The sequence below is a fragment of the Passer montanus genome, unplaced genomic scaffold, assembly GCF_014805655.1.
Source record: "Passer montanus isolate IOZ18808 unplaced genomic scaffold, ASM1480565v1 scaffold81, whole genome shotgun sequence".
Classification (NCBI taxonomy): domain Eukaryota; kingdom Metazoa; phylum Chordata; class Aves; order Passeriformes; family Passeridae; genus Passer; species Passer montanus.
The window spans coordinates 1155106-1180302 of NW_024373368.1; the positions used below are offsets into that span (position 1 = coordinate 1155106).

Below are 25197 nucleotides of genomic sequence, written 5' to 3' on the forward strand. Positions count from 1 at the left end.
TCTCGGGGACGTGTTCAGAGCAGGGGGTGTGCTCAGCCTCACCTCTGCAGCTCCAGAGCCAGCGAGTGCCCCAGGGTCAGTGCCCACACCAGGGGGAGTTTGGGGGAACTGGCACTCCCAATGCCCCCAGTAACAGCAGCAGGTGGGAAACTCAGGGAGAGTCAAGCCCACACTGCAGAAATGTCCCCTCTCTACCCCTAGAGAAGAGCTTCAAGAGCTCAGTCAGTGGGAGCTCCTCAGTGAATTAGGTGTGAGGATTTAGTGACCAGAGAGAGGAATGTTCAACTGGGAATAAAGATCCCAACACCACAAACAGCAAATACCCCCTTCAGCTGCACTGTCATTAGAAAGGATTCCATAGCTGTGCACAACTCTGCCTTTAACAGCTGCAAATAGGGGTTTTTGTGGTTGTTACTGTGTTCAAATTCAACACAAGTTTAGCTTCTTCCACCTCCACTTTTCTAAACATGGACCATTTACTTTTTACACTTGGTTAAAGGAAAAAAAATCCCTTTCGGGCTCCTGTCATGACAAAGATTTAAAGTTAAGCCACTAGAGCTCTAATGTTCTAAACCTCTCTGAAAAAAATCCTTATGAGACACCTTCTGCTGCTTCTGCACCTCTGCTGTTACTCCCAGCAGCAGAGGAAACAAATCAACCCAAAGCCTCTGGGATCCAGCAATGGGCACAGAAATGGGAAACACTTTCTCCTTCATTCCCTTGCTGCCTGGGCTTTTTTCAACTTGCAGGAATTACTTAAGACTAAGGGAATGGGAAATCATCCTGAAAAACATAAACAGGGAGCAAGGAAAGTGCATGCACAAAGGGAAGGAATAGACAAGGATTACAAGGAACAAGGGCAAGGAAAAGTTCTCCTCGTACATTCCCAGCATGCCACTCAATGCAGATGGAATCCAGAAGGAATCCTGGAGGAGGATTAACAAGCCAGAGGACCTGTGTGTCATTCTGCAGGAACACAAAAGGAGGGCTGTTCCCCTGGGTAGTGCCCCCTCTGAGCAAGCCCCTGAGCACGTACCAGCCAGCAGTGAACTCCACGTGGGCATCAAAGAAGCCGGTGACCTGGCCCGTGGCAGCCTTCCAGCCCTCGATGCGGGCCCGGATCAGCCCTTCCCTCTTCTGGTTCCTCACCACCTTGACCAGCCCCGGGTAGCGTTTGTTGACGTACTCCTCCAGCGGCGCCTTCAGCTCCTCTGGGGACAAGGACACACAGCCCGTGGGACAGGGACACAGCTCCCAGCCGGAACAAACCCACCCTGGGGAGGGACTGCAGCAGGATCACTGGGGAGCCCCCTGCACCCCTGAGGGACACAATCACTGGGCTCTGTACGAGAGGGACCGAGCACAACCCACACAGGAGAGGTTCAAGGGGCCCAGAACGCTGCTGTTGGGCCACTGAGGAGCCCATGGGCCACCTCAGCCACTTACAGTCCTCTGCACTAAAAGGAATGGAACTGAAACACAAAGATAGAAAGACTTCACCCATGGACAGCAAACAACAGCACTCTGAACTCCTGGTGGAGGTTTGAGTTGAAAGCACTGCTAGAAATGCTGCAAAATCCACTCAAAGTGACTCAAACTACATCAAAACCATGTCTGAGCTTCACTGCCCTCTTCACTCAGCCTCACCACTACAGCCTTGGCACTTGCTGTTTGTTTTGCCACCAGAAAAGTTGAAATTCCCCTTGCTTTTGTGAGGGGATGAAAGGGATTCTGGCTTTGTTCAGGAGATCCTCCCACCATGTGTTCACTGTGTTCATTTCCCTGTGCTTTCCCAGGCCTGTGTGTGCAGTGCCCGAGTCCCTCAGGGACCTGCAGCCCTCAGCCACCCCCAGCACAGAAATCCTCCAGAGTACAAGATCTGAGCATGAAAGACCCAGAGGCCTTTGAAGGTGGAAGCAGATGGAAGGTTACAATAAAGGATAAACACCAGTGTGTTCTTCCAGCCCTTTGGAAAAGTGCCAGTTCTCTGCCAGAGGAGCCTCAGTCCTTTCAGTGCCTGTTGCACCAGCTCAGTGCACAAAGGTCTGCTGGAGAGAGGAGCTCTGAAAGCTCAGCAAAGCCACTGGGCACCAACACAAACTCTCAACACCATGAAAGCAGCTCCTCAGAGTATCTTTCATCCCCACGAGGCTTCAGGACTGCAGAAAATGAAGATATGATCTGTGACCTCAAATTATAGTCTACTACCCTTCACTGCACTCTCTTGCTCTCTCCTGGAATAAAAATAAAGAGGGTAAAAAAAAGAGTCACCATTAATCATCCACATGGTAAAATCCTCAAGACACACGAGCACATGTGGGGTCCCTCATGAAGGAAACACACAATGGAGAGCAAAGGAGTAAACAGCAAGTCTCATCTGCTTTGAAATCTTCAAAGGAAAAGGATTATCTGTTCCCTTCCCTGCCACGCCTCCTTCCAGGCACAGCAAATGTGCTTTCTCCACGCTGCCTTTCTGGGATGCTTCCCCTCACATCTCCATTTCCCCAAAGTCTCCTTTCTCTTTTATGCTGAAATGGGAATAAAAAGAATAAAGCAAATGAGCCCCTTCCTCAATTCAAAGCATCTGCATCACACACATCCATAACTCAGCAACTTCCATTTCATGCTGAGCCACTCAGAGCAAAACCAGGATTTTATGGAGACAACAACTCTCCCAAATGGTTTTAAGGAGATGAAGACACCAATTTTTTTGACAGATGAAGCCCCACAAGCACAGCACTTGGCATCTCACGTGGCTTTGGCAGCAGGTAAGTCATTAATGCAGCAGACCACTGCACCACAGAGTGATTAAAACAACTTTCACATTGGAGGTGGAGTCTCAGTGGAAGGAAAACATGAGAACTCCCCTGGGGAATTGTCTGAGCAGCTGAAAGCAGAGCAAAGCTCCAGTGAAACAGAGGACTTGTAATGTCACAGCTCACAGGCAGCGCAGGGTCAGCCCTGAGAGCCCCCAGTGCCCACCCCAGCGTGTGCCAGCAGCTCCTCAGAATGTCCCCAGGCAGCCACAGCCACTGCCCTGCTGTGTCCTGGGTGCCAGCAGGGGCAGAGCGACCTGGGGGGAGCACGGGGCCACAGCAGCACCTGTGCAGTGGCACCAGGCATGGGGGAGTGCCCGTGGCTGGCAGCACTCTGACCCTGCTCCCTGGCACAGGGCAGGGCCTGTCCTGCCCACAGCTGGGACACAGGTGTCCCCAGGGGCCTGTCCTGCCCACAGCTGGGACACAGGTGTCCCCAGGGCCCTGTCCTGCTCACAGCTGGGACACAGGTGTCCCCAGGGGCCCTGTCCTGCCCACAGTGTGGGACACAGGTGTCCCCAGGGGCCTGTCCCACCCACAGCTGGGACACAGGTGTCCCCAGGGGCCCTGTCCTGCTCACAGTGTGGGACACAGGTGTCCCCAGGGGCTCTGTCCTGCTCACAGTGTGGGACACAGGTGTCCCCAGGGCTCTGCTGCCCACCTGGAGCAGCACTCAGAGACACAAGCAGTGCCCAGCAGTGGGAAATGCAGTTCCAGGCCCTCTCTCTCCAAGGCTTTCCTGCACAGCCTCACAGCATCTCCAGGTTTGCTCCCTGCCTCTGCTCCGTCCAGGCTCAGCCCACAGCATGCAGCTTTTGAGGAGAACTGACATTTCCTCCCTGCCTGAGCAGCCCTAGTGGAGAGGATGGCTGCACCCAGCACTGAGCTGGGCCAGCCTCAGCCTTCTGAGCTGTGCTGCAGCTCTGGGAGGAGAGGGCACAGAGCACAGCATGTTCTGGTATCATCAGACACATCCCTGGCACTCAGAGGGGTGCACTCTCTATTTCATTTCCCAGAGCACCCAGAAGTGCAGGAGTGAAAAATCCAGTGCTGGGTAACAAAAGTGAAATGCCAGTCTCCAGGAATCCCAGAATGGTTTGGGACAAAGTTCATCTCATTCCACCCCCTGCCACGAGCAAGGACACCCTCCATAGCCCAGGGTGCTCCAAGCCCTGTCCAACCTGGCCTTGGACAATTCAATTCTCTGAGAAACTTCTGTTCAAGCATCCCATGAGCCCTGGCCTGGGTTAAGGAGCAGGGCTGATGTGGCTGTGTGGAGAAGCATCAGTGGAAACCCCAGTGTCTGCACAGCTCCTCTGCTCCTGGGGATGCTGATCCTGTGGGACCAGATGTGCTCAAACCTCTGGAAACCATCACTGACTCACAAATCTCATCCCAATCCAAGTCAGGTGACGTTATCCCTGATTTTGCCCTACGTTTCCGTCAGTCAGCAGTCACTGAGTGCCCTGCACTGTCGGAACACCCAGCTCCAGCCTCAGGACCTGCAGTGGTGCTGCTGACCTCAAAGCTGTTCACCTGTCCTGTCAGATCAGGAAATGTTTCCTGCCCAGCTGATGCACCTTCAGCAGGTCCAGCTACACCAGGAAGGTTGGGAGGCCTGGAACAGAACACCAGGGGTTTGTGACCTGCACTAAGGGACAGCAGCAGAGAGCAGCTGTCACACACAGGGCAGCCTGGCCCTTGGATCTGCTCCTCCCAGGACTGCACACAAACTACAGCAGGGACAAAGCACCTCCAGCTCAGGGACTCGCTGCCACTGCCACCCCTGCCTGGCACAGGGCCACAGTGCTGCTGTCACAGGGCTGACAGTGACAACATCCACGAGAGCCTGAGCCAGGATAACCAGCCTGGTGCTCTGAAACTGGGACTCTGGATGTAAAGAGGTCAGGAGCCAGGATGGGAACAGAGCAGTGACCCCCAGCTCCCCTCATGCTCCCTGATTTCAGGCCTCCACTCCTGAGGATTCCATAGGGATCCACAGGGGCTGCACAGCCAGGAATTCACTCCAATCCAACACTGTCCTGCAGCCTGAAGACTCCCTTCTCTCCTGCACCCCATGGCTCTCCCCCTCACACACTCAGGCATCCTCTGAGGAAGCCAAATGAAGCGTCCCTCAGAGCACAGCACCCCTGTTTATTCAGGACTGGAAGGTTTGATCTCTGCTGTTGCACAAGCTGCTTCCCAGCAAGATTTGCAGAGAGAAACGCTCCTGAAAATGCCAAAAGGTTCAATTTCATCCTGCCTTTTGTTCTCCATCTGTCCCTATTGATCTTCCCTGAAGGGCAAGTCCAAGGAACTTGAATCCAGTGGACCTGTTGCTCCATTAAAAAGCCCAGCTGCCAGCTGCAATGACTTATGATATCTATTACAAACTGTTTTGTCACCTACCCAAGATGGGAAATGGGGCTGCAGGGAAATGAAACCACTTGTGCCAAGGAAAGTAACCCCACCATGGACATCAGCCCACCTGCAAGCACAGAAACATCCACTGCTCCATCCTGATTAGGCTGAAAGATTTAGCAGGGGGTGTGTGTTCTATCCCCATCTGTCAGAGCTGGGCAGTTCTCTGCTGTTCATGGGGCAGTTTTCTTTATCTCTCCCACAGCCAATCCTCCCTCCAGGAGATCTCTGCTGTCCATGGCCACTGAGTGTCCCTGCAGGGCTGATCAAATTCCAGCATCCCATGGGGAGATGCTGTGCCCAGGGCAGGAGCCAAGCATTCCTACCTGGATCCAATCTGAGCCTGGAACAGCACAGCAGCCTTTGCCCACTGCATTGCCAGAGGAGCAGCTTTCTCCTGCCCTGCATTCCCAGAGGAAGAGCAGGCCCATCTCCAGCAGCCCTGGAGCTGCAGAGGAAAACTCCCCCCTTGTGCAGGATCCCTGCTCCAGCAGAAGCACAGCTGGCACTGCAGGAGGGCTGAGCCCCCATGGGATGGGACTGTGCCACCACCCTGCCCACAGGGGGTCAGGGCCTGTTCTGACTCTGGCAGTGGTTTGTTTGTTGGGTTTTTTTGTTTTGTTTGTACTATTGAATTTGTATTTTTAATTTTCCTAGTAAAAAACTGTTATTCCTATTCCCATATCTTTGCCTGAGAGCCCCTTAATTTGAAAATTATAATAATTCAGAGGGTGGGGGTTTACATTTTCCATTTCAAGGGAGGCTCCTGCCTTCCTTAGCAGACACCTGTCTGTTCAAACCAAGACACATCCCCACCCAAATCCTGCTCAAACCTCTCCACATGCTGTGCTAGCCCCCAGAACTAAAGGTGAGAACTGCCTGTAGCCACACAGAGAAAGGAGCAAAGCCTAGCAGCACCAGAGAAGCTCAAGGAATTACCAAGAGCAGGGAGTTCCTTGTGCAGCCCTGGCCAGGTGTCCTTGGGAGAGAACCACACCTCCACACCCCTAAGGAAAACATCCTTGTGTTTGCCAGGCTCAGCTGGGTGGGAAAAACCTACAGAGGCCAGGGTGTTATCAGAAACACTGGAGGGGTCAGGGCTGGGAGTGCTCCAGTGCCATGGGGGACCCCAGCCACCCCTGTCCCACATTGTCACCTGCCTGGAACTCCAGTGCCATCAGGGCTGGGATTTCTGCAAGAAATCATTAAAGCAGCTCCTTCAACAGCCAATAAATAAATGTGAACACTTTTCAGGGAGACTCAGAGACAGGGGAGTCTCTGAAGCTTTTTACCTGCAGCTGGACAAGAGGGAACTGTGACAGGGAGCAGGGGGATGAAGCAGTTCTCACAGGGAAAGCTGGTCCCAGTCAGGGCATGCAGCTCAAGCCTCCGCTCACTTGGTTCAGCAAAACCCAAAGAGAATCAAGAACACCCTGAGCTGGAAGGGACCCACAAGGACCATGGATCCCAGCTCCTGTCCTGCACAGACACCCAGCAAACCACCCTGTGCTGCTCTGCTGCTCTTCTCCCAGAGCCTTGGGGCTGAGCACCAGTGGGACAGCCCAGGTCAGCTCCAGTTAAACACCCCATGCTCAGGCTGCATCAGCTCCTTCTCTCAGCTCCAGTTAAAGAACACCCCATGCTCAGGCTGCATCAGCTCCTTCTCTCAGCTCCAGTTAAAGAACACCCCATCCTCAGGCTGCACTATTCAGCCCTGGGAAAGGCTGGGATGTGACTCAGCTCCCTGCAGCTCCCCTCGGAGCACAAACACCCAGACAGCTCCCGGGAGATCGAGGCACGGGCGCTGTTGCTGCTGCTGGAGTGAGCAGAACGAGGAGGGGATCCCTCGAGTCCCAGACCCAGGCAAATTACAACCCTGAGCGTGTCTCCCCCGGTGTAGCCAGCTCCTTTAAGCAGCCTTTTATCCAGAGGGCTTCCTGTATTCCGAGACGCTTGCTTTTCAAAGAGATGTTATCCCAGATTAAAAACGCTAAAAGACACAACAACAACAAAAAAAAAAAAAAAAAATGATTAAGCAACAGAGTCAGACAAAGTGTGCAGCTGTGAGATAACACAGCATCTCAGGGGCACGTGGCTGCATCCTCCCCCAGCCAGGGAACCTCGTTATCACTCCCAAACACAACCTGCACACTGCCTTTGGAATTACAGCCCTGCAACAAGCACAAACAAAAGCAGCCTCCAAAAGAGTCCTTATGGAGTGTAATGTGCAGCTCAAGGGAGAAGGGGGTTCAAACTACAACTCCCCAAGCTTGCTCCTTCAAGGAGGGATTTTTTTTTCCCCGTTACAATACATTGGCATCTTTTATCTATTTACAGCTCAGACATAAAGCATCAGAATGCCGGTGTTCATTAACTTTAATCTCCCACTGCACACTTTTGTGTTGTGCCGTGCTGTTGTACAACAAAGCTGAGAGCAGGGAGTGTCTAATGAGGCTTCAGAAGCTCTTTGTTCCAGCCTGAAAACCTCACACCAGCACCAGGCTTTGCTCCTGGCTGCCACAGCTCTACCTGGAGGGCACAGAGCCAGGTGGGCAGGGCAGGTAGCTCTTGCCTCTACCCCTGGGGCTAATCTTAAAACTTGATTTGGAAATCTCTGTTAATATTTGGTGCTTTGTTCTTCAGTTACCCAGATTTGCTGTGGTTCCTCTTCCCCCCTGGCAAACCCACACAAACCCCAGCCAGGGACTGTCCTGAGCCTTCAGCAACTTCCCCAAAGCTGCTTCTGGCGACCCAGGGACAGCGCAGCTCTGGGCTGGGCACTGCTCCCTGGAGAAAACCTTCTCTCAGGTTACACAGCTGAGCTCCAAAGGCTTTTTCTGGGCTACAGCCACGGAAATGGTCCCTCACTCCCACACAGCTGCTCCCACAGAGGCTGAAGAAATTCCTTCTTGTTCAATCACAGCCTCCAAAGTCACACCCACACAGCCCCATCCTCTGCTTGATCCTCCAGGATTCATCTCTAAATCTGAGAGCTCATGAGGAACTATTTTCCTGTAATTATTTTCCTGTAGAAGCCAAATCTATTTATTATGATGACTTTGTTTCTAATATCCAAAGCATCAAGTCTGCGATGCTGCTGTTGCTGCTCAGAATGATTGCCGACCATTAGTGGGAACTCTGTGACAATGTTATTGCCATTAATAATTCCTGGCTGTCACTGCAGCTCCTCCAGGATGCTGAGAGGGAGCACATGGTCCCAGAGATACGTTCTGGTTTGTATCATTTCTTTTACATGAGAAAAGTAGATTATTACACGCTTGGGAGGAGCTCTTCATAAACATCTGCCAAGTTACCTCATTATCTTCCTTCAAATCCCTTCTTTAAAATCTCATTTGTCATGAGGCCTGCAAAGCCTCAGCAGCAAACACTGGCATTATTAACTCACCCTCCCAGCTGATGGCACCACCTCAGTCATCCCCCTGCCCCTACTTTCCTGGTGCACCCAGTGTTTCTGAGGACAGAACTCCTCAGGGATGTCCAACCCTCAGCACTGCCCTGGGCCACCATGAGGGACCCTGGACACTCCTGATTCCAACCAAAGCACCCTCAGGGTGAGATGCAGCCCAGCTGTGCCAGGAGACTGGGATTTTCCCACCTTGTGCCCAGGATGTTTGAACTTGTCCATCAGTTGGGGTCATCTCCCTGCCTCTCCCTCCATGGTGCTGTACAACAATCCAACACAACCCTGGCCAGGCTGGATGGGGCTTGGAGCAGCCTGGGACAGTGGAAGGTGTCCCTGCCATGGCAGGGGTGGCACTGGGTGGACTTTAAGGTCCCTTCAACCCAAACTTTCTGGGATTCTGTGAAACCCCATAGCTGGAGGTGCTTGAACACAGTCCAGGCTTTGGGCACCCCTCTGCCTGCCCTGCCATCCCCCGCCCCAGCCCTGCCAAACCCCAGTGGTGTCCTGAGATCCCACAGTGGGTACAGGGATCCCACCCTGATCCTCACTGCAGCTGCAGCCCTGGCCTTGCAGACACTTTAGGAAGGATTTGGTTTTTGTTTTGCTGTCCTGTGCCTTTCCAGTGTTTCCAGAGCACCTGGTTCACCATCAGCCTCACAGTGGATGAGGAAGAGGCTGCTCAGAAACACATCCTTTGTGCACAGCAACGAGGGGAGGAGCTCAGTGATTATCACCAATGGCTTCTCTTTGAAAGAGTTCTTCTCTTTGCCCCATTAATAGGACAAAATCGGGAGAAGGAGCCTCTCATTCTGGTATTTGAAGTGCTGGGCACTGTGGGATACCCCAGCAGCACCTCACCTGCACTTCCCCTTCACCAGCTCTGAAATTCCACAGCTTCACCGTAGCATCATCCAAGCTCCTGCCCTGGAGCTGCTGTGACTCCCACCAGCTGAGGAGCTGCCCTCCTGATTCTTTTACTGGTAATTAGAACTCATCAGCTTTCTGTGGTGCTCGTGTGGTGTTTGAGTGTCGGTGTTTCCAGCCTGAACAGCTCACTGTGCACCAGCTCCTCCCCTCACAGACAGAGACAACCCCTCAGCTCCCTCTGGAAATGAGCTCTCCACACCCTGCACCCTGCCCTGCTCTTCCCTCCAATCACAGCATCCAGGGCACTCCTTGATTAATTTTTTTTAATAACATTAAAAGGATGAAGACACAGCACAACTGAAGAAGGCAGTAAACAAAGTCACTTAACTATTTGATGTCCTTCACAAGGATTTTAACTGCCCTGATTACGTTGTCTGAGTGGATACTGGGAGAAAAAAAAAGAAGATTCTTGGAAGAATTTGAGTCTGAAAATGCTTCCTGTACTGCCCTGATTACATTGTCTGAGTGGATAGTGGGAGAAAAAAAAGAAGATTCTTGGAAGAATTTGAGTCTGAAAATGCTTCCTGCAGTTCTGTGTTATCAAAAGCCAGAAGGAAAGGAACAACAACAGTGTCTGAGAGCAGGTTGAACCAAAGGACACTCGTGTGTAATGTGGGAAACCAAACATCGCTTCCAGGCTGTGGCAGGGCCTGACCTGGACAGCTGGGCTGGGATTATTTCCTCCTCTTCCTCTTTCGTGTTCCAAAACCAGAACTCAGGGAACAAGGGTCTCTGCAGAGCACCAGCCATCTATAAAGCCTGGGATGGTATTTTACAGTAAGGAAACCGAGGCACATGCAGAGGAAACATCTCAGTTGACACTCCTGGGAGGTGCCAGAGCAGAAATCCCTCTGGGCTCCAAGCTCTTGTCCTGACTGAAGTTATTATCAGAAACAAGGATACCCTGAAACCAGAGCTCCTGGATGCTACTGAAGGGAAAGGTCAGATGGCTCTCTGGTCTCCTTCACCTTCCAGCTCTCAGCTACATTTTCAAACAACAGCTCTCTCAGATTTAACTGTGGTTAGATCCTGTTCCTCACCAGACAAGCTGCAGAGAACTTTGTGCCAGCAGCACACCCACCCCCTTATCCCACATGCCCTTGCCCCAGGAACTCTCCAGGAGATTCCAGATTAAGGCCAGCCCCTCCTGGTGGAGCTGGAGCTGCCAGTGCTGCTCACCCTCGTCGCTGTTGTCGTCCACGAGGATGATCTCCTTGAGCAGGGGGGCAGGCGTGTGGTTGACAGCACTGTGCACCGAGCGCAGGATCACCGACAGCGCCTCGTTCACAAAGATGAAGATGATGGAGATCTGGGGCAGGTCCTTCCCGTATTTCAGCTCTTTGCACCTGCAAGATGAAGGGCAGAGTCAGCAGAGCTCACGGGGCAGCACTTCCAGCCAGGCTCATGGAAAATCCCAGGCTGTCACCTCCCAGCTGTGCACAGCCAGGGAACCCCTCTGCCTGCAAATCCAGCCTCGAATCACTGCTGCTGGGGAGAGAACACAGCACAGCAGAGCATCCCCGGGCTCAGAGAGCACATCCAGAGCTCACCCCACCTGTGTGTGTGCAGATAAGCAAGAGTGGCCTCCAGAACACAGCAAATGCCTCCAGCAGTTCAAGGGAAACTCCCAATCCCACTCTGCCCCAAGATTTACAGGTGCTCAGAAATGAGCCTTGTTCTTCAACAGCACTTGGGAATTTTCTTCCCCTTTGCTTTGGAAAGAAATGAACAAAAAATGAGCCTTGGTTAAATTGTCTCAATAAATGTTTTTGCTCTCTCAGCAGATACTCCTGAGCACACTCCTGTCTCTGAAGCAGTGTTGTGCTAGTGTCACTGCACTCCACAGCCAGGATGGTCAAACCCAAACCCTTGTGATCACCTCCCTTGTTTCAGGAATCATTCCTTAACTCGGGCAGGGTTTGGGGCAGGGCCTCTGCTCACACAGACTTCAAAGCAGGACAAAAGCAGGAGCTCCCAAGTTTCCACCAGCACCAACCCTAGCAAGCAGCAGGTCCACGTTCCATGGACACACCAGAGCTGGAGAGAGGGACATCCACGGAGCAGGGCTGGGGCAGCTCTGAGGGAAGGGGTGTTCCAGGTGACCCCCAGCTCTCCAGGGAGCACAGGGACACAGATGTTGTTTGCCCGTTGTTTCATGTCAACTAGACACCTCCTCTTAACAGAGCAACTGTGGAAAGCAACCAGGAGATCTTAAACCACTTCCAACAATTTAATTCAACTCTCCAGCTGCCCCTACAATAAATCCAGGTGGGTCAAGGACAGAAGGAGGCTCCCTGCCCCTGCCCACATCCCTCACAGATTAGACACAGAACACGAGCAGAATTCCCAGCATCACAATGAGTGTGCACGGAGCAACCCCTGCCCAGATAACAAGAGGAAGACCAAAGGCAGAGTGACATCCCAGCAGCTCCTCAATTCCCCAGCAATGCCTCTGCATTTAATTGTCCTGGGTGTTTCTTAGGCAACAGCAGGAGTTCTTTAGACTCCAGAATGAGACTTAGGAGTCAAAGATTTCCACAGAAACACAGTTTTCTTTATGAATCTTCTTTAGTTAAACAAGTTTGCTGGGTGACGACACGGTTGTGTTCCTTGATTTAATTATTGCCTACCCTACAGCAAGCCAAGAGCTCAACAGAAGGGAACCAAACACTGAAAAGGATATTCCAAAGGGAAAATCTTTCTTTAAAATGAATGAAAGAACGGTCATAATGGGGCAAAGTGACAAGTGACCCTAAAATCCTGCCAGGAAAGTCAAACTACACTGACTCAGACATTAAAAACAGCTTTTGGTTGATGTTGATACCTGCTCTGGTGAAGTCAAGGCTGTCACAGGAGCAGGAGCGTTTCCTTTTAATCATTGCTCACCTCTGGGCAGCCTTCCCCCAAGGAATGCTGCAGGGGATAAAGAGCTCAGCCTGTGATCAAAGAGCTCTGGAGGCAAATCCAAACCCAGCTCTTTGAGGCTCATCTCCTGCTCATTGGCATTCTCCCTGCACCACTCCTTCCAGGGTTCTCCCTTCCCAATGCCAGGACAGGCGGGCAAAGATCCAGGGAGAGGAGATGAGCCTGGGCGGGAGGAGTGGGAAAGGCCAGCCCACACTGCTGGGCACAGAGCTCCAGTTCTCCAGAGGCAGGAGAGGCTTTGCACCAACACCCTGCTCTGGTGGCTTTGGCTCCCACCACAGAGCTGGGAAGGCAGCAATTTTAAACCAAATTAACATCAAGTTTGTTGTGTTCCTCCCACGAGGTCCCTTCAGTGCTAGTGCCAAAAGCTGTGGGGTGAGTGATGCTCTGCCACAGCCTGCAGCTCCACGAGGCTTCTTCCAGTGCACAAACCAGCAAATATCCCTGCAAGTGTGCAGGGAAACACTGGAGCTGTCCTGGGAAGGGAGGGGAAAAGGGCAGAGCAACACTTGAGCTCAGACATCACTGGAAAGGCCAGGGAGAAGCTGCAGGGAACAGCAGGAATGGTGAGGGCACAGGGTGGGAAGTGCTGGGCTTTGGGTTGCTGGGTGGTTTGGGTTTTTTCACAGGAAAAGGCCTGATCGGGATGCTTTGTCCTTCAGCCCATGTGCAGGCAGAGGCTCAGGTGTGACTGCTTCACTGGGGAACACTCAGACCCTGCAGGGAGGACTCACTGTGGGTCAGCAGTCCTGGGACAGCTGAGGGTGCCCACACACCTCCCTCCTCACCTGCACTCTCTGCAGCCCCAGGAACAGCCCCCTGCCCACCTGAGAGGCTGCCTTCTCTGCAGGGGTGGGGAGGCACAAGGTGGGAAATCCCTGCTGCCTTCAGAATTTCAATGACAACCCTGAGGAGGAGCACAGAGAATCCAGCATTGACCCCAGGTCTCAGCAGGAGCACCAGGGGCTCAGGCAAAGTCCCAAGCAATGCACCAAACCTCAACTGAGACTCCTGGCACCCTCTGCCCACAGTTACCCCCTCAGCCCTTGGCTGTGTGCCAGCCAAGGCCTTTGGAATTCACATCCCAGGCCAAAATACTTCAAAATTCAGCGAGACCTTAGAGCCCCTTCCAGTGTCTATAGGGGGCCTACAGGAAGGCTGGAGAGGGAATTTTTGCAAGGACAAGCAGTGATAGGATAAGGGGGAATTAAGATTAATTAATTTCTTTTAACTTAAAAGAGAGTCATATTGGGAAGGAATCCTTCCCTGTGAGGTTGGTGAGGCCCTGGCTTGGGGTGCCCAGAGCAGCTGTGGCTGCCCCTGGATCCCTGGCAGTGCCCAAGGCCAGGCTGGACAGGGCTTGGAGCAGCCTGGGACAAGATGGGCTTAAGGTCCCTACAACCCAAAGCACTTGGGATTCTATGAATCTCAAGTTTTATTTCTAACACCCAGCTCACGCTGTATCTGGCAAGCCCAAAGCAAGTCTTGCTCCAGGAAGCTGAATGTTCAGGGGAACACTCCCTACACTTGAAAACCTCTACATTTAAATTAAATGCAAGGGTCAGACCACCACAACACATTCCAGTGTCAGTGATTAGCTACCCAGCCAAAGCCCAGCCCATCATTTGATGTGGAATTTAGGCCTCATTCTTCATTCCATCACTCCCAAAGGCTGTCTCAGAAAGTTCTCCCTGCCCCTGGAGCAGGTGCTCCCCAGCCACGTGCACAAGTGCAGGTGGCCCCAGGGCAGAGGTCCTGCCACATCTGCAGGATGGCAAAGATGGTGGGCCAATAAAGAAAGTCCAAGCCCCAAGTCCAGCCAAAACCCCTCAAGGGATAATCGCACTGTTAGGGTGAGGAAAAAGGCCTCTCCCAGCATGCCTTGCTGTGACATGCAGATTCCCTGTACCCTATTGGCCCTTCTCCCTGGCTCCACCCCTGTGCCCTCATCCCATTGGCCCTGGTGCTCTGTCCCACCCCTCAAGACCCCCATATAATCTCTGCTTTCAGCACTGAGTGGGTCTTTGTTGCTGAGCTCTTTTGTAGAAGAAGTAGAATAAAGCTGTCCTTGGAACCCCACGCAGACCCCATCTCTCCTCCTGCATCACCCACATCCCAGAGGAGCTGAAATCACCTGGGGTGAGCCCAGACCTGTGCCCCTGAAGTGGCTTCTTCACAGTGCTTCTTCAGGAAGGTCACAGCAGCCTGAACAACACCCACCAGGACACAGAGGCACTGGGCCAGCTTGCAATGAATCCTGACAGGGGAAAACTGGGGGAGGCTGCAGGTGATCCCTCCCCATCCCTGCTTTGCTAGGTGAGAAAAACCCCCCTGCAGCACAGAGCACTGCCAACATCTGCAAATGAATCAGTGCAGGTTACACAATTACGTTTTGTCTCACTAAATCCTGCTCTCTCCAATTAAACCTAGGCTGGCACCTGCTTGTAGGATTTATATCAAAATGTAGTGGAAAGAAAGCCACCTCACAGTTCTGTCTCTCCTTTAGATCAATGAGGTATCAAAAAGGCATTTTATGTCCCATTAAATCATGCTTGAATATGTTTCATTAAATCATGCTCACAAAACTCTCCAAGTCTGAGGAGGCTGGGGAAAAACTCCCCATGTTCAGCACTGGGTTTAATTTAAGGACCTTGCTGAGATCTCATTGAGAAATGTTCTTGGCCTCCAACAGGGGGGAAAAAAGGGGTTTGCTCTGTGTTGGTCCACGGCTCAGGCATGAAGGGAGAGGTGTAGGTGGAGATCAGGGAAAGGTTCTTCCCCCAGAGGGTGCTGGCACTGCCCAGGCTGCCCAGGGAATGGGCACGGCCCCGAGGCTGCCAGAGCTCCAGGGATGGCCAGGCTGGGATTGTTGGGGTGTCTGTGCAGGGTCAGGGGCTGGACTGGATGGTCCCTGGGGGTCCCTTCCAGCTCAGGACATTCCAGGACATCTCTTCTCACTTCAGAACAGACTGAGAGCTGATGACTGACAGCAGTCCCTGCATAAAACAACTCCCAACATCCTCCCCAGCCCCTCCTGCAGGGACACAGGATCTGGATGAGGGCAGAGTGACACAGCTCCTGCACTGTGACCACCACTGCCTTTACTGGCTCCCAGAGCTTTATTCTACATAAAGCTGAAGTCTGCAAACATGAGAACCTGCAAGGAAACCCACAAAACAAATGTATTTACAGAGAACATCTTTTCACCTGGTTTATGTAAGAAACCATCCCAAAACAAAGGAAGGCTGAGAAGGTGAGCTGGGGAAAGAGGAAGCAGGGCTGAGTTTCTGCTGAACAGCTTGGCACACGTCAGGCTGGATTAATCAAGTCGGCCAAATTCAAAAGACAAAAAGCATAAACCCCAGCTCTGCTCCAACGCGTGTTTGCCTGCTGCAGAGCCTGCTTTGAGTCCTCTGATCGTTTGTTTTCTGCTCAGCACACAGCTGTAAATCCACTCTTCAGAGCAGCCAGTGAGATTAGGATGTTTATTGTCTGTCTCAGTAACAGAAAAAAGGGATATCCCAGCATTTACTGCCTCATGATCCCTCAGCAGAAAAATCACCTGGAATCACAACAAACGCTCCTGGAGCACAGAGAGGCCACAAAGTGGCAGCTAACATTTACAAACCTCATCTTGCTGCCCAGTGATTTAACAAGATCCACTCTATCACTCAATTAACACCTCTCACCTGGGGCACAAAGCTATTTCCATCAACCACCTGGAACTGCCCTGTCTGGCATCAGTAAACCCCAATGGTTTCTACGCCTTCCCTTCCCAATATAACCCATTGATCAACACCAGTAAATGCAGATCATGGGCAGCCTGGAGTGTGGACTGATCCAAGACAACAGAGGCACTGCTTGGCTTCAAGGACTCTTCACTCCCTGGCCTCCAGATCAGTCCCCACGCAGGGATGGGGACTCCCCACTGCCCTGGGCAGTCACTTCCAATGCCTGACACCCCTTGCAGTGAGAAATTTCCTCCCATATCCAATCTAAACCTGCCCTGGCCCAGCCTGAGGCCCTTCCCTCTCCTCCTGGCCCTGTTCCCTGGGAGCAGAGCCACAACAACTGTCCATCCCTCAAACCCAGGACACAAGGACACCCTGTGCAGTGCCCACATTCCACACAGGCTGGAACAGGAGCCACTGAGGATGGGCAGGCCCTGCTCTGCTTTGGATGGATGTCAGGTCTGAAAATACACCCAGAAGAAAAGGTCAACAAAATAAGAGCAGGAAAACAGCAGCCTGCTCTGTGCAGCCCCTGGAACACACACCCCTTGGCCTGCCTGGTGCCTGGCACAGGTGGGGATGGCAGCACCCTGGGGGATCACTCTGGAGCACACGGGGCTGTGCTGTGCTCCTGGGAGCACACTCATGGCTGGGGCAGGAGTGGGACCTGCTCTGGGCTGCCCAGGGAGGCTCTGAGGAGCAGAGTCTGTGTCAGACTGGCTGATGACCTGAGTTCTATTTCATAACTACAGCACCATCAGCTCTGATGCTGCATTGTCCCCTCATCTTCCCAGGGATGTCCCCCAGGGCTGTTCAGGACACAAATATCCCCCAGAGCACGAAGGGGACATCTCTACTTGTCCTTCTGAAATGCCACCAGCAGCAACCACCATGGAGAGGGCTGCACACCCTGGGTCTGTAGAACAGCTGTGGCTTTAGGGCTCTGTGCTGCTCCCTCACCCTCTGGAGTTATTCCTGCAGCTCCTCATGGGGTCCTACTGCACCCCTCTCCAGCTCTGTGGGATCAGCCATCACAGGCAGCACACAGGGAGAGTCAGACACAGCAGTCTGTGCCAGCTGGCACAAAATGGACCCACATCACAGAATCACTGAGTGGGGTTTGGTTGGAAGGGACCTTAAAGGTCATCTCAACTCATGCAGACCCTGTGTGCCTGTGGGAGAATATAGGGCAAAGAATGTGGTGGATCTCATAATGGACAGCACACCTCTTTATAAAGCAGATCCCCTCTTTATAAAGCAGATCCTGTTGACGGGTTCTCCAAGATTTCGTCCTCTATATCAGAGTGCCACATCTCCCTCCCTCCTGCCCCCCCACCTTTATTTCTAATTCTGAGCAGCCAGGAGCTCCCCAGTCTGGATCCTGACTTATTAACGATTTCTCTTTTGGCCATCACACTAAATAAATCCAGCTAACGTGCTTATCAGGAGCTTATCCCCTCCTGACATTTCAGTCTTGTAGCAGGCTTAAGGGTGTGAATATTTAAACAGGCAAATATTCTTTTGATCAGCAGAATAAATGAATTGTTACTTCCTGTCCTTAAAAACATTGTGAACATTATAGAAGTGCTCAGCTATGTTGGCACATCTTCCACAGGGCTGTGGAGCTGTTCCTATAAAACATGGCCCAGGAGCAGAGAGTTCCACTCACACATATTTAAATACCTTTTCTACAATGAGCTATGGAACAGCCACGTTAGAGCCAAGGATGTGTGAGACACAGCTCGGTCAGAATTAGTGCACAAGAAGTGAAATTCTCCCCAGATTCCAGAGACTGCTATTCCAGAGCAGCAATTCCAGAGATTGCTGCTTCAGGAAAACATCAACTTGCAACTGAAAGAGTCACCACTGCATCTCTCAGTGCTGAGGTTCCCAAAACTGAGAGCACTCCTCAGATGGGAAGTACCAGCAATCTTACCCCATTACAGAGACAGAGGTCAGGACTCCTCCTGTGTGTGGTACAGGAGCCCTCAGTGTGTCCCTGTCACCTGGCACTTTTCAGGACAGCACAAGGAATGACATCCACTGTGCCCAGTTCTTGCACAGAGCCCCTGGCTCCTCATCAGTCCCAGAAGGACAAGGCAGGGCTGGCCACAGCCTCTGTCCTGCATGACCAAGCTCCAGGGTCTCCTCATGGCCACATCTGGCCACATCTGGCCATCCACAAGCTGGGGGCCCCCATTTGACAGGTACTCAGGAGAAGGAGGCTGCTGCCCCCTTAGCCAAGGCAGGAGGGATTTAAACACAGGATGTCGAGGTTATGATGCTCAGGGATGAAGGGGTCAGCCCAAGGGGACAGGGGGTCACCAGGGCTCAGGAGTGAAGGCTGCAGGTCCTGCTGCCTGGCTGGTGGCCTTTATCCCTTCTCAGGCAAGCTAGATTGGGCAGGCAGGAAAATGATGAGCATTTTTTTTCTCTGTTTGTTTAAAAACAGTGCCCTGCAAACAGAGCTGAACTCTGAATGATGTCCAAACAGGCATGGAGTGAAGGAGCAGGCTTTGAAAAGGCTCTCTGCAGCACTGGACATGATCACAGCAGAGGCAGCAGCACCCTGAGCTCCCCTGCCAGGAGGAGCCCACGCTGTGACACAAGGCCAGCTCAGAGCCCATCACCAGCAGGCAGGGCAGGAACCTGACCCTGCTCCACAGGGACAGCACCAGGTCCTGGCCACTGGCAAGGGCTGGGTGCTCACAGATGAAAGGCAGTCATGTCACACTGTGCATTGACAGGGAAGTGTAAATTAACAGTAAGCTGTAAATTAACAGTGCCTGTTCTGAGAGCCTCTGTTGGAGGCAGCTGCTGCCCTGCAGCTGCTCATGTAGGCACAGGCCTGGACAAGGTAACTCACAGACATCTCATCTGAGGCAGAAGCCAGAGCTCCCTTCGAGGTCAATGAAGTGACACTGCCACTGCCAAAGGACAGTTCATTCCAGCCCTCCATCCCTGGTATATTTCTGTCAGGTAAAGCACACTGAAGCTGTTTTTTGGGAAGGTGAAAATACCTTCTTCCTCTCCTGATCAGAGGCAGCCCCAGGCTGAAGGTTCAGACAAAGATCAGGAAGGGGGAAGGGAGCCCCTCATGTCCCAGCCAGGGACACCAGGGTGACAGTGCCACCAGCAAATGTCCCAGCTCTGCTCAGGCAGGTTGGGATGAAACTGGCACTGCTGGAAACCTTCCCTCTCAAACTGAAAATGAAATCCTTGGTGCAGAGCCTGAGGTAGGAGTGTTTTACTTGAATAGATCTCATGGGAACCCAGGAGTTTGACATCCCCAGGACAGACCTGGGGCAATGAAGAAGAAAAGTGGGCACCACTTGTGCTGCCTGGAACAAGGTGGAATGATGCCACTGCTGGAAGAGCTGGCATAAAAATGATGAACTTAAAAGGCACAATGGACTTTTAGAGACAACTCCTCTTCTTTGTGATCACAGAGCCACACTGCTGACGGCTTTATGAACTGGAAGATGAAGAGGTTTTTAAACCTTTCCCATTACATACAGACATCACTGGATAAGTTTGTTTAACCTCTGCCAGAATTGGATCAGCCTCAGCAGAGGGGTGTCACTGAGCCCTGTCTGCCAAATTCCTGCATGGGGAATGTCACACAGGGAGAGCTCTGCCATCCCAACATCCTGGAGCTGGCTCCAGGGAGAGCTCTGCCATCCCAAAATCCCAGAGCTGGCACCAGGGAGAGCTCTGCCATCCCAACATCCTGGAGCTGGCTCCAGGGAGAGCTCTGCCATCCCAACATCCCGGAGCTGGCTCCAGGGAGAGCTCTGCCATCCCAAAATCCCAGAGCTGGCACTAGGGAGAGCTCTGCCTTCCCAAAATCCCAGAGCTTGCACCATCCAGCCCAGCCCAGGCTGCTCACCAGGGCACACTGACACACTGGTGAGACACTTGTACTGCTGTGGGTGGAACAGAATAAAAATGAGTCCCAAGCACTATCAAAAGGATCAAAACCAGCAGATGGGGCTGATTTAGATCTGCTTTTCTCCTCAGATTCCAGTGTCAAGTACCAGTTAATGAATGCAATGAACTGCCCATAAATACTGGTGCCCCTTCATGTAGGGAACATTGAGGATGGAGAATTAAGAAACCAAAGACCACACACGCGCCTTCATTCCAAAGTGCCACAAGTTTCCCATTATTCCACACAGGAAGCTCCACAGCAGCCCTGCTATTCTGTGGAGAGATTTGCTCCTGTGTGGCTTTTCTGCTGTCACAGGTGACATCATCCACCTCTGCCAAAGAAAATACCCAACAGACAGAACTGGGGGACAAAGGTGACTAGCTCAGAGCCCCAGCACACAAAGGCACCCAGTTTAACCCAGTGCAAAACTGCAACATCATGAAATACCTCGCAGCAGGCAGGGAGGGATCCAACCCAACACAGCCAGTCAAACAAAAGCTGAATTAACACAAGGTTAAAAAAACCCACCACAAATAAAAATATTCCACCTTTTCCTGTCCCCTCATAAAACCCCAAAAGAAAACACAATCAGTTTTTAGAGACAGGCTGGAGATGCCCCTCAAATGGGGTTTCACATGCTTTTTATTGTGCCTGCCTTCTTCTGCAGAGATCCAAAGGACAGCAGCCACAGACACTTCAGGAACCTTCCAGTGCTACTCCAGCCCAGAGACCAGGATTTGGGGCTGGAGATTTGTTTGCTGCCACCCCAGAGATGCTGACAGGAGCATCTAAAGCCTGACCCAGTGACACAGCTCCTCTGTCACCCTGCCAGCAGCCCAGCCCCCAAAGGATCCAGGTGTGGCAGGAGTGCACCCTGCCTGCCTGGGTGTGTCTGGAGGAGCACTGGCCATGGATGTGGCACCTGGGGACATGCTGGTGGCCTTGGCATGCTGGCCTGGGCTCGATGGTCCTGGACAGCTTCTCCAACCTAAATAATTCCATAACACATTTGACAAAACACAGCAAACTCGTATCAAAATGTGTACAGAGATACATAATGAACTTTAAAAGCTTAAACGTGGTTTTAGATGAGCTGAACTCCACACCTTCCCAAGACATCCTTGTCACCTACACACACCAGAGGTTTGCATGCACACCTGAAAAGTGGGGAATTCTGGACTCTTCTTCTCTCTCATCCTCACCTTACCAAGGCCATTGGACTTTCACCTGCTTTTCACCAGCAAAACTCCCCCCACGTGCACAGCCAAACACATCCAGACACACCCAAGGCTTGGCTTTGCTGCCTGCAGCTTCTCAGGTTCCCTCTGGCCCACAGAAAACCTCCAGAACTCAGCAGCTGAAGGCCTGGGAGGTAAATCCTGATGCATCCATGGGGCCCTGAAGGGACTGAATGATTTCCCCATGCCTGGGCTGCAAAGCACCGTGGCTGAAGGACAGAATGTTGTAAATCCCACTGCAAGGTTCTGCTGTGCCAGCACAGACAGGTTCAAGCTCCCTGGATGCCTTAATCCATGGGCACTGCTCCCCAGCTCTTCCCTACACATCTCTGCTGCTTCCTGCCTGAAAACCTCAATGGCAGAGGAAAAACCTGCTGGGTTTGTCCTTCTGGTGACAAACAGCTCCACAAATGAAGCCCACTGGTACCAAACAAGCTTCATTTGTGCTGTCCTCTAAAATAAAGCTTCACCAGGAAATGAATTGATCTCCATTTGTCCTTTGTAAAGACTATGAGCAGGCTTTAAAGAAAGCAAATGCTCAGCCTGCTATTCATCCTGCCACTTCCTCATCATGCTCCATTCATTAATTGCTTATTCTACTTTGGATTTTGCTGATTCAGTGCACATGTCTGCTTGCAAAAGGGACTGTCAACATTAAATCTATTGTGTCTATCCTATGATGTACATTTTTTGTGACCCAAGCATCTTAATACACCTAATGCTGTCTGGTACAGTTCACTGTTTACTGATCCAGGTTCTCAAACTATTTCTGACCACAAAGCCCTGAAACTTCCTCACATTTCCCTAGGAAACTCTATTTTAAATCACCTACTTTATTCCCAGTAATTCTTCTTCAGAAATGTTCAGCTCTATTTTAGAATTAGGGTCTCAAAAATAGGCATTACAATTTAGGGACATACAGACATTTCTAAAGGCACATTACTTGGCAAGTCCTAAGAAGAAATCATCTGCAAAGTTATAAAAACAGAATGTAGAGAATGGGATTTACTCTGGCGAGAGGCTCTTGTAATAAAGTTATTAGGCTCAGACAGATCTAAGGGAGATAAAAGCCAGAGCAATTCTGAGTGTCACATCCACTTACCCAGCTCTGCCCATGGCCAGCTCTTTCACACACACACACACACAATAAGTCATTGAGACCTCCTTGCTCTTGGATTTTCCTGCTGGAAAACTGCACAAATGGCTGCAAGACCAAGGCTGTCAAAGCAGCAGAGCTTGACTGCCCCTCTGCCTGATCTGGCTGGGCATGTGCTGGTTTGGAACAGAAAAGCTCTGGGCAGTCCAGGGGAGCAGGCTGGTGGCACAAACAAACACACAAGGCCTGATTTCCTTGGAAGCCAACTGGAGAGAAGTGTATCCAAAGCTTAAATTGCTTCATTTATTCTCATAAGCACAGTTTAGGCAGAAGTATTTATGATAACACAGGTATTTTTCAGCAGAGGAGTTACGAGGAGCACAAAAGCAAGTTGTTAAATTACACTAATCCCATTCTCTGCCAAAGTGATCATTTAATACTTCTGTTTACATTAGGAACTGTTTTATAGCACACTCCTGCCACAGAAGTCTTCCCTGAAGCCCCATGTTCCCAACTTACAACAACAGGTAATAACTTTGCAGTCAGGAAGGGAAAATTGACAATTAGTGGAATGTATGGCATAAAGAACCCCAAGGTCCTGTGCTATAAATCCATGGTCACAGTGTTTGCAGGTGACACTGAGCAGCACAATGGACATAAGAGACTCTCTAACAGACACTCAACAACTCCAGCTGCTTTCCCCAAAGCACTTTCTACCCAGCTGGGTTTAAAGAAGATATTGGGACTTAAGAACCAAAGGCTTCTGACACAGTCCTGACCCCACATAAGCTACCAAAGTGTGCTCCAGTGACCTCTGCTTCAAAGGGAAAAGAAAGAAAAAGTTGTCCTGTGCCCCCATCTAAATCCATGAAGCACAAATCCCTAACCTTTTCCACAGGGAGTCTGACAGCTCCAGTTCTGGGGGAAGCCAGCCCCAGCTGCCTGTGTGTCCAAGGAACCAGGGTCACAGGAATGGGCTTAAATAATAACCAACAAATGGAAAGCACAGCTGGAAAAGCCTGCTTTTAGAGCCTTTACTTGCCCAGTTTTCAAGAAAAAGCATTTCTGGAAGTCAGCAGCAGCATGTCCAAACACACTGAGGAATAAAGATCAATACTGGTATTTATTCAACAGCCTGCTGGTTTGTATTAGTGCTGGGAAAGCAATGGAGCAGCAAAGAGGCTTTTTCCTCTCTGCAAATCATCCCAAAGGCAGCAGAAGTTGCAGCCCCAGCCCTGGAGGGCAGGAGGGGCACAGGGCACCAGCAGCCCCTGCACACACAGAGCAGCAGCAGCTCCTCCAAGCCCAGGGCCCTGAGGATGCAGGAGAAATAAAAACCTGACTTTGTATGGAGCTGGGTTTGGTTCAGAGCAGGGAGGGGACAGCAGGGGCACAGCCTTGAGTGACACCAGCAGGACCTCGCTGGGCTGCAGCTCCTCCTGAGGGGCAGACACTGATCTCTGCTCTGTGGGACAGGGACAGGGCCCAGGGAACAGCTGGAGCTGGGCCAGGGCAGGGTCAGGCTGGGTCAGCACTGGAAGGGGCTGTCCAGAGAGGTTTGGAGTCCCCATCCCCAGAGGTGCCCAAGGAAGGGCTGGATGTGGCACTCAGAGCTCTGGGGACAAGGTGGGGCTGGGGCCCAGCTTGGACTGAATGGCCTTGGGGGGATTTTCCAACCTCAGTGATTCTCATTCTCCTGAGCTGGGTCCCTTCCAGCTCAGGAGGTTTCCATGATTTTTTGCAGCCTGGCAGGTTAAAACTGCCTGGAGCCACACAGAGATGGGACAGATTGGGCAGGACAGAACAACACATGGACAGAAAATATCCAACAATCCATCCCGAGCTGCAAATCTGCTCTGGCTTTGGTGAGCCCTGTTTTGAGGCACAGCTCCTGCATGCCAGAGCTGTGACACTGATACTCACTGCTTGATTTCTCTACTTGCTCTCCCAGAAAATTTTCAGGTGGCACCTTTCCAAGTACTGGAAAATACAACTTTTCCTTTTTTTATGGCTGAAGCTATAAAAAGCCGAGGGCAGGAGTGTTTTTCATACAATGCTGGATCAAACCCACAACCATCTATCAGGAGAGAAGGTGCACAACCAGTCCTGGCTTTTTCCTAGAGCTGTAAGGATCTTTTAATACACTCCCACATGCAATTCAAAGGGAATTTCACATCTGAAAAAGTAATTTTTTTTTGTTCTTCCGCTGTCTTGATTCCTCTCTAGTTTTCCCTTCAGTTATTTGACAAAGCCCTACATCCTGTCCTGACTGTTGTTTGGATGTAGGACTGAAACCCATCAAAGCACTCTGCAGAACTGTGGTAGTACATTGTGCATGCAAGAGAGAAGGAGCTCTTCTGACCTCCTTTGTTTGCAATAAGCAGCAATCACAACAAATAAACAGGCATGAAACTCTATTTCCCAGCAAATATCACTCTCATAATTCAAGTAGTTTGTTTTGTCTTCTTAAATGTTGTCCTTCTCTGCAGCGTCACTTCATCAAGCCTGGCTGAACAGCCCAGGGCAGGACACGAGTGACTGGCACATCAGCACAAATGTGTGCTCAGGAATGGCCCAGATCCTTGAGAAGCCATCACTGAGCTCTCCCACTGGCTGCAGTAATATTTGCATATCTCAGACACTTCTACCACAGCCAGCACAGTCCTGTGGGCAGGGGGAAAGGCAGAA

The 25197-nt window shown here is 51.5% G+C and overlaps 1 protein-coding gene across 1 annotated transcript in view; it reads right to left on the reverse strand.

The window, feature by feature from the left end:
* Positions 1 to 25197, reverse strand: part of GALNT17 (polypeptide N-acetylgalactosaminyltransferase 17) — a 207028-nt gene that overhangs the window by 120295 nt on the left and 61536 nt on the right. The window contains exons 3-4 of the mRNA XM_039732914.1: positions 10768 to 10934; positions 1037 to 1211 (exon numbers count right to left, since the gene is read on the reverse strand). Coding sequence (XP_039588848.1) covers positions 1037 to 1211; positions 10768 to 10934 — 342 coding nt within the window. The remainder of the gene's footprint in view (positions 1 to 1036; positions 1212 to 10767; positions 10935 to 25197) is intronic.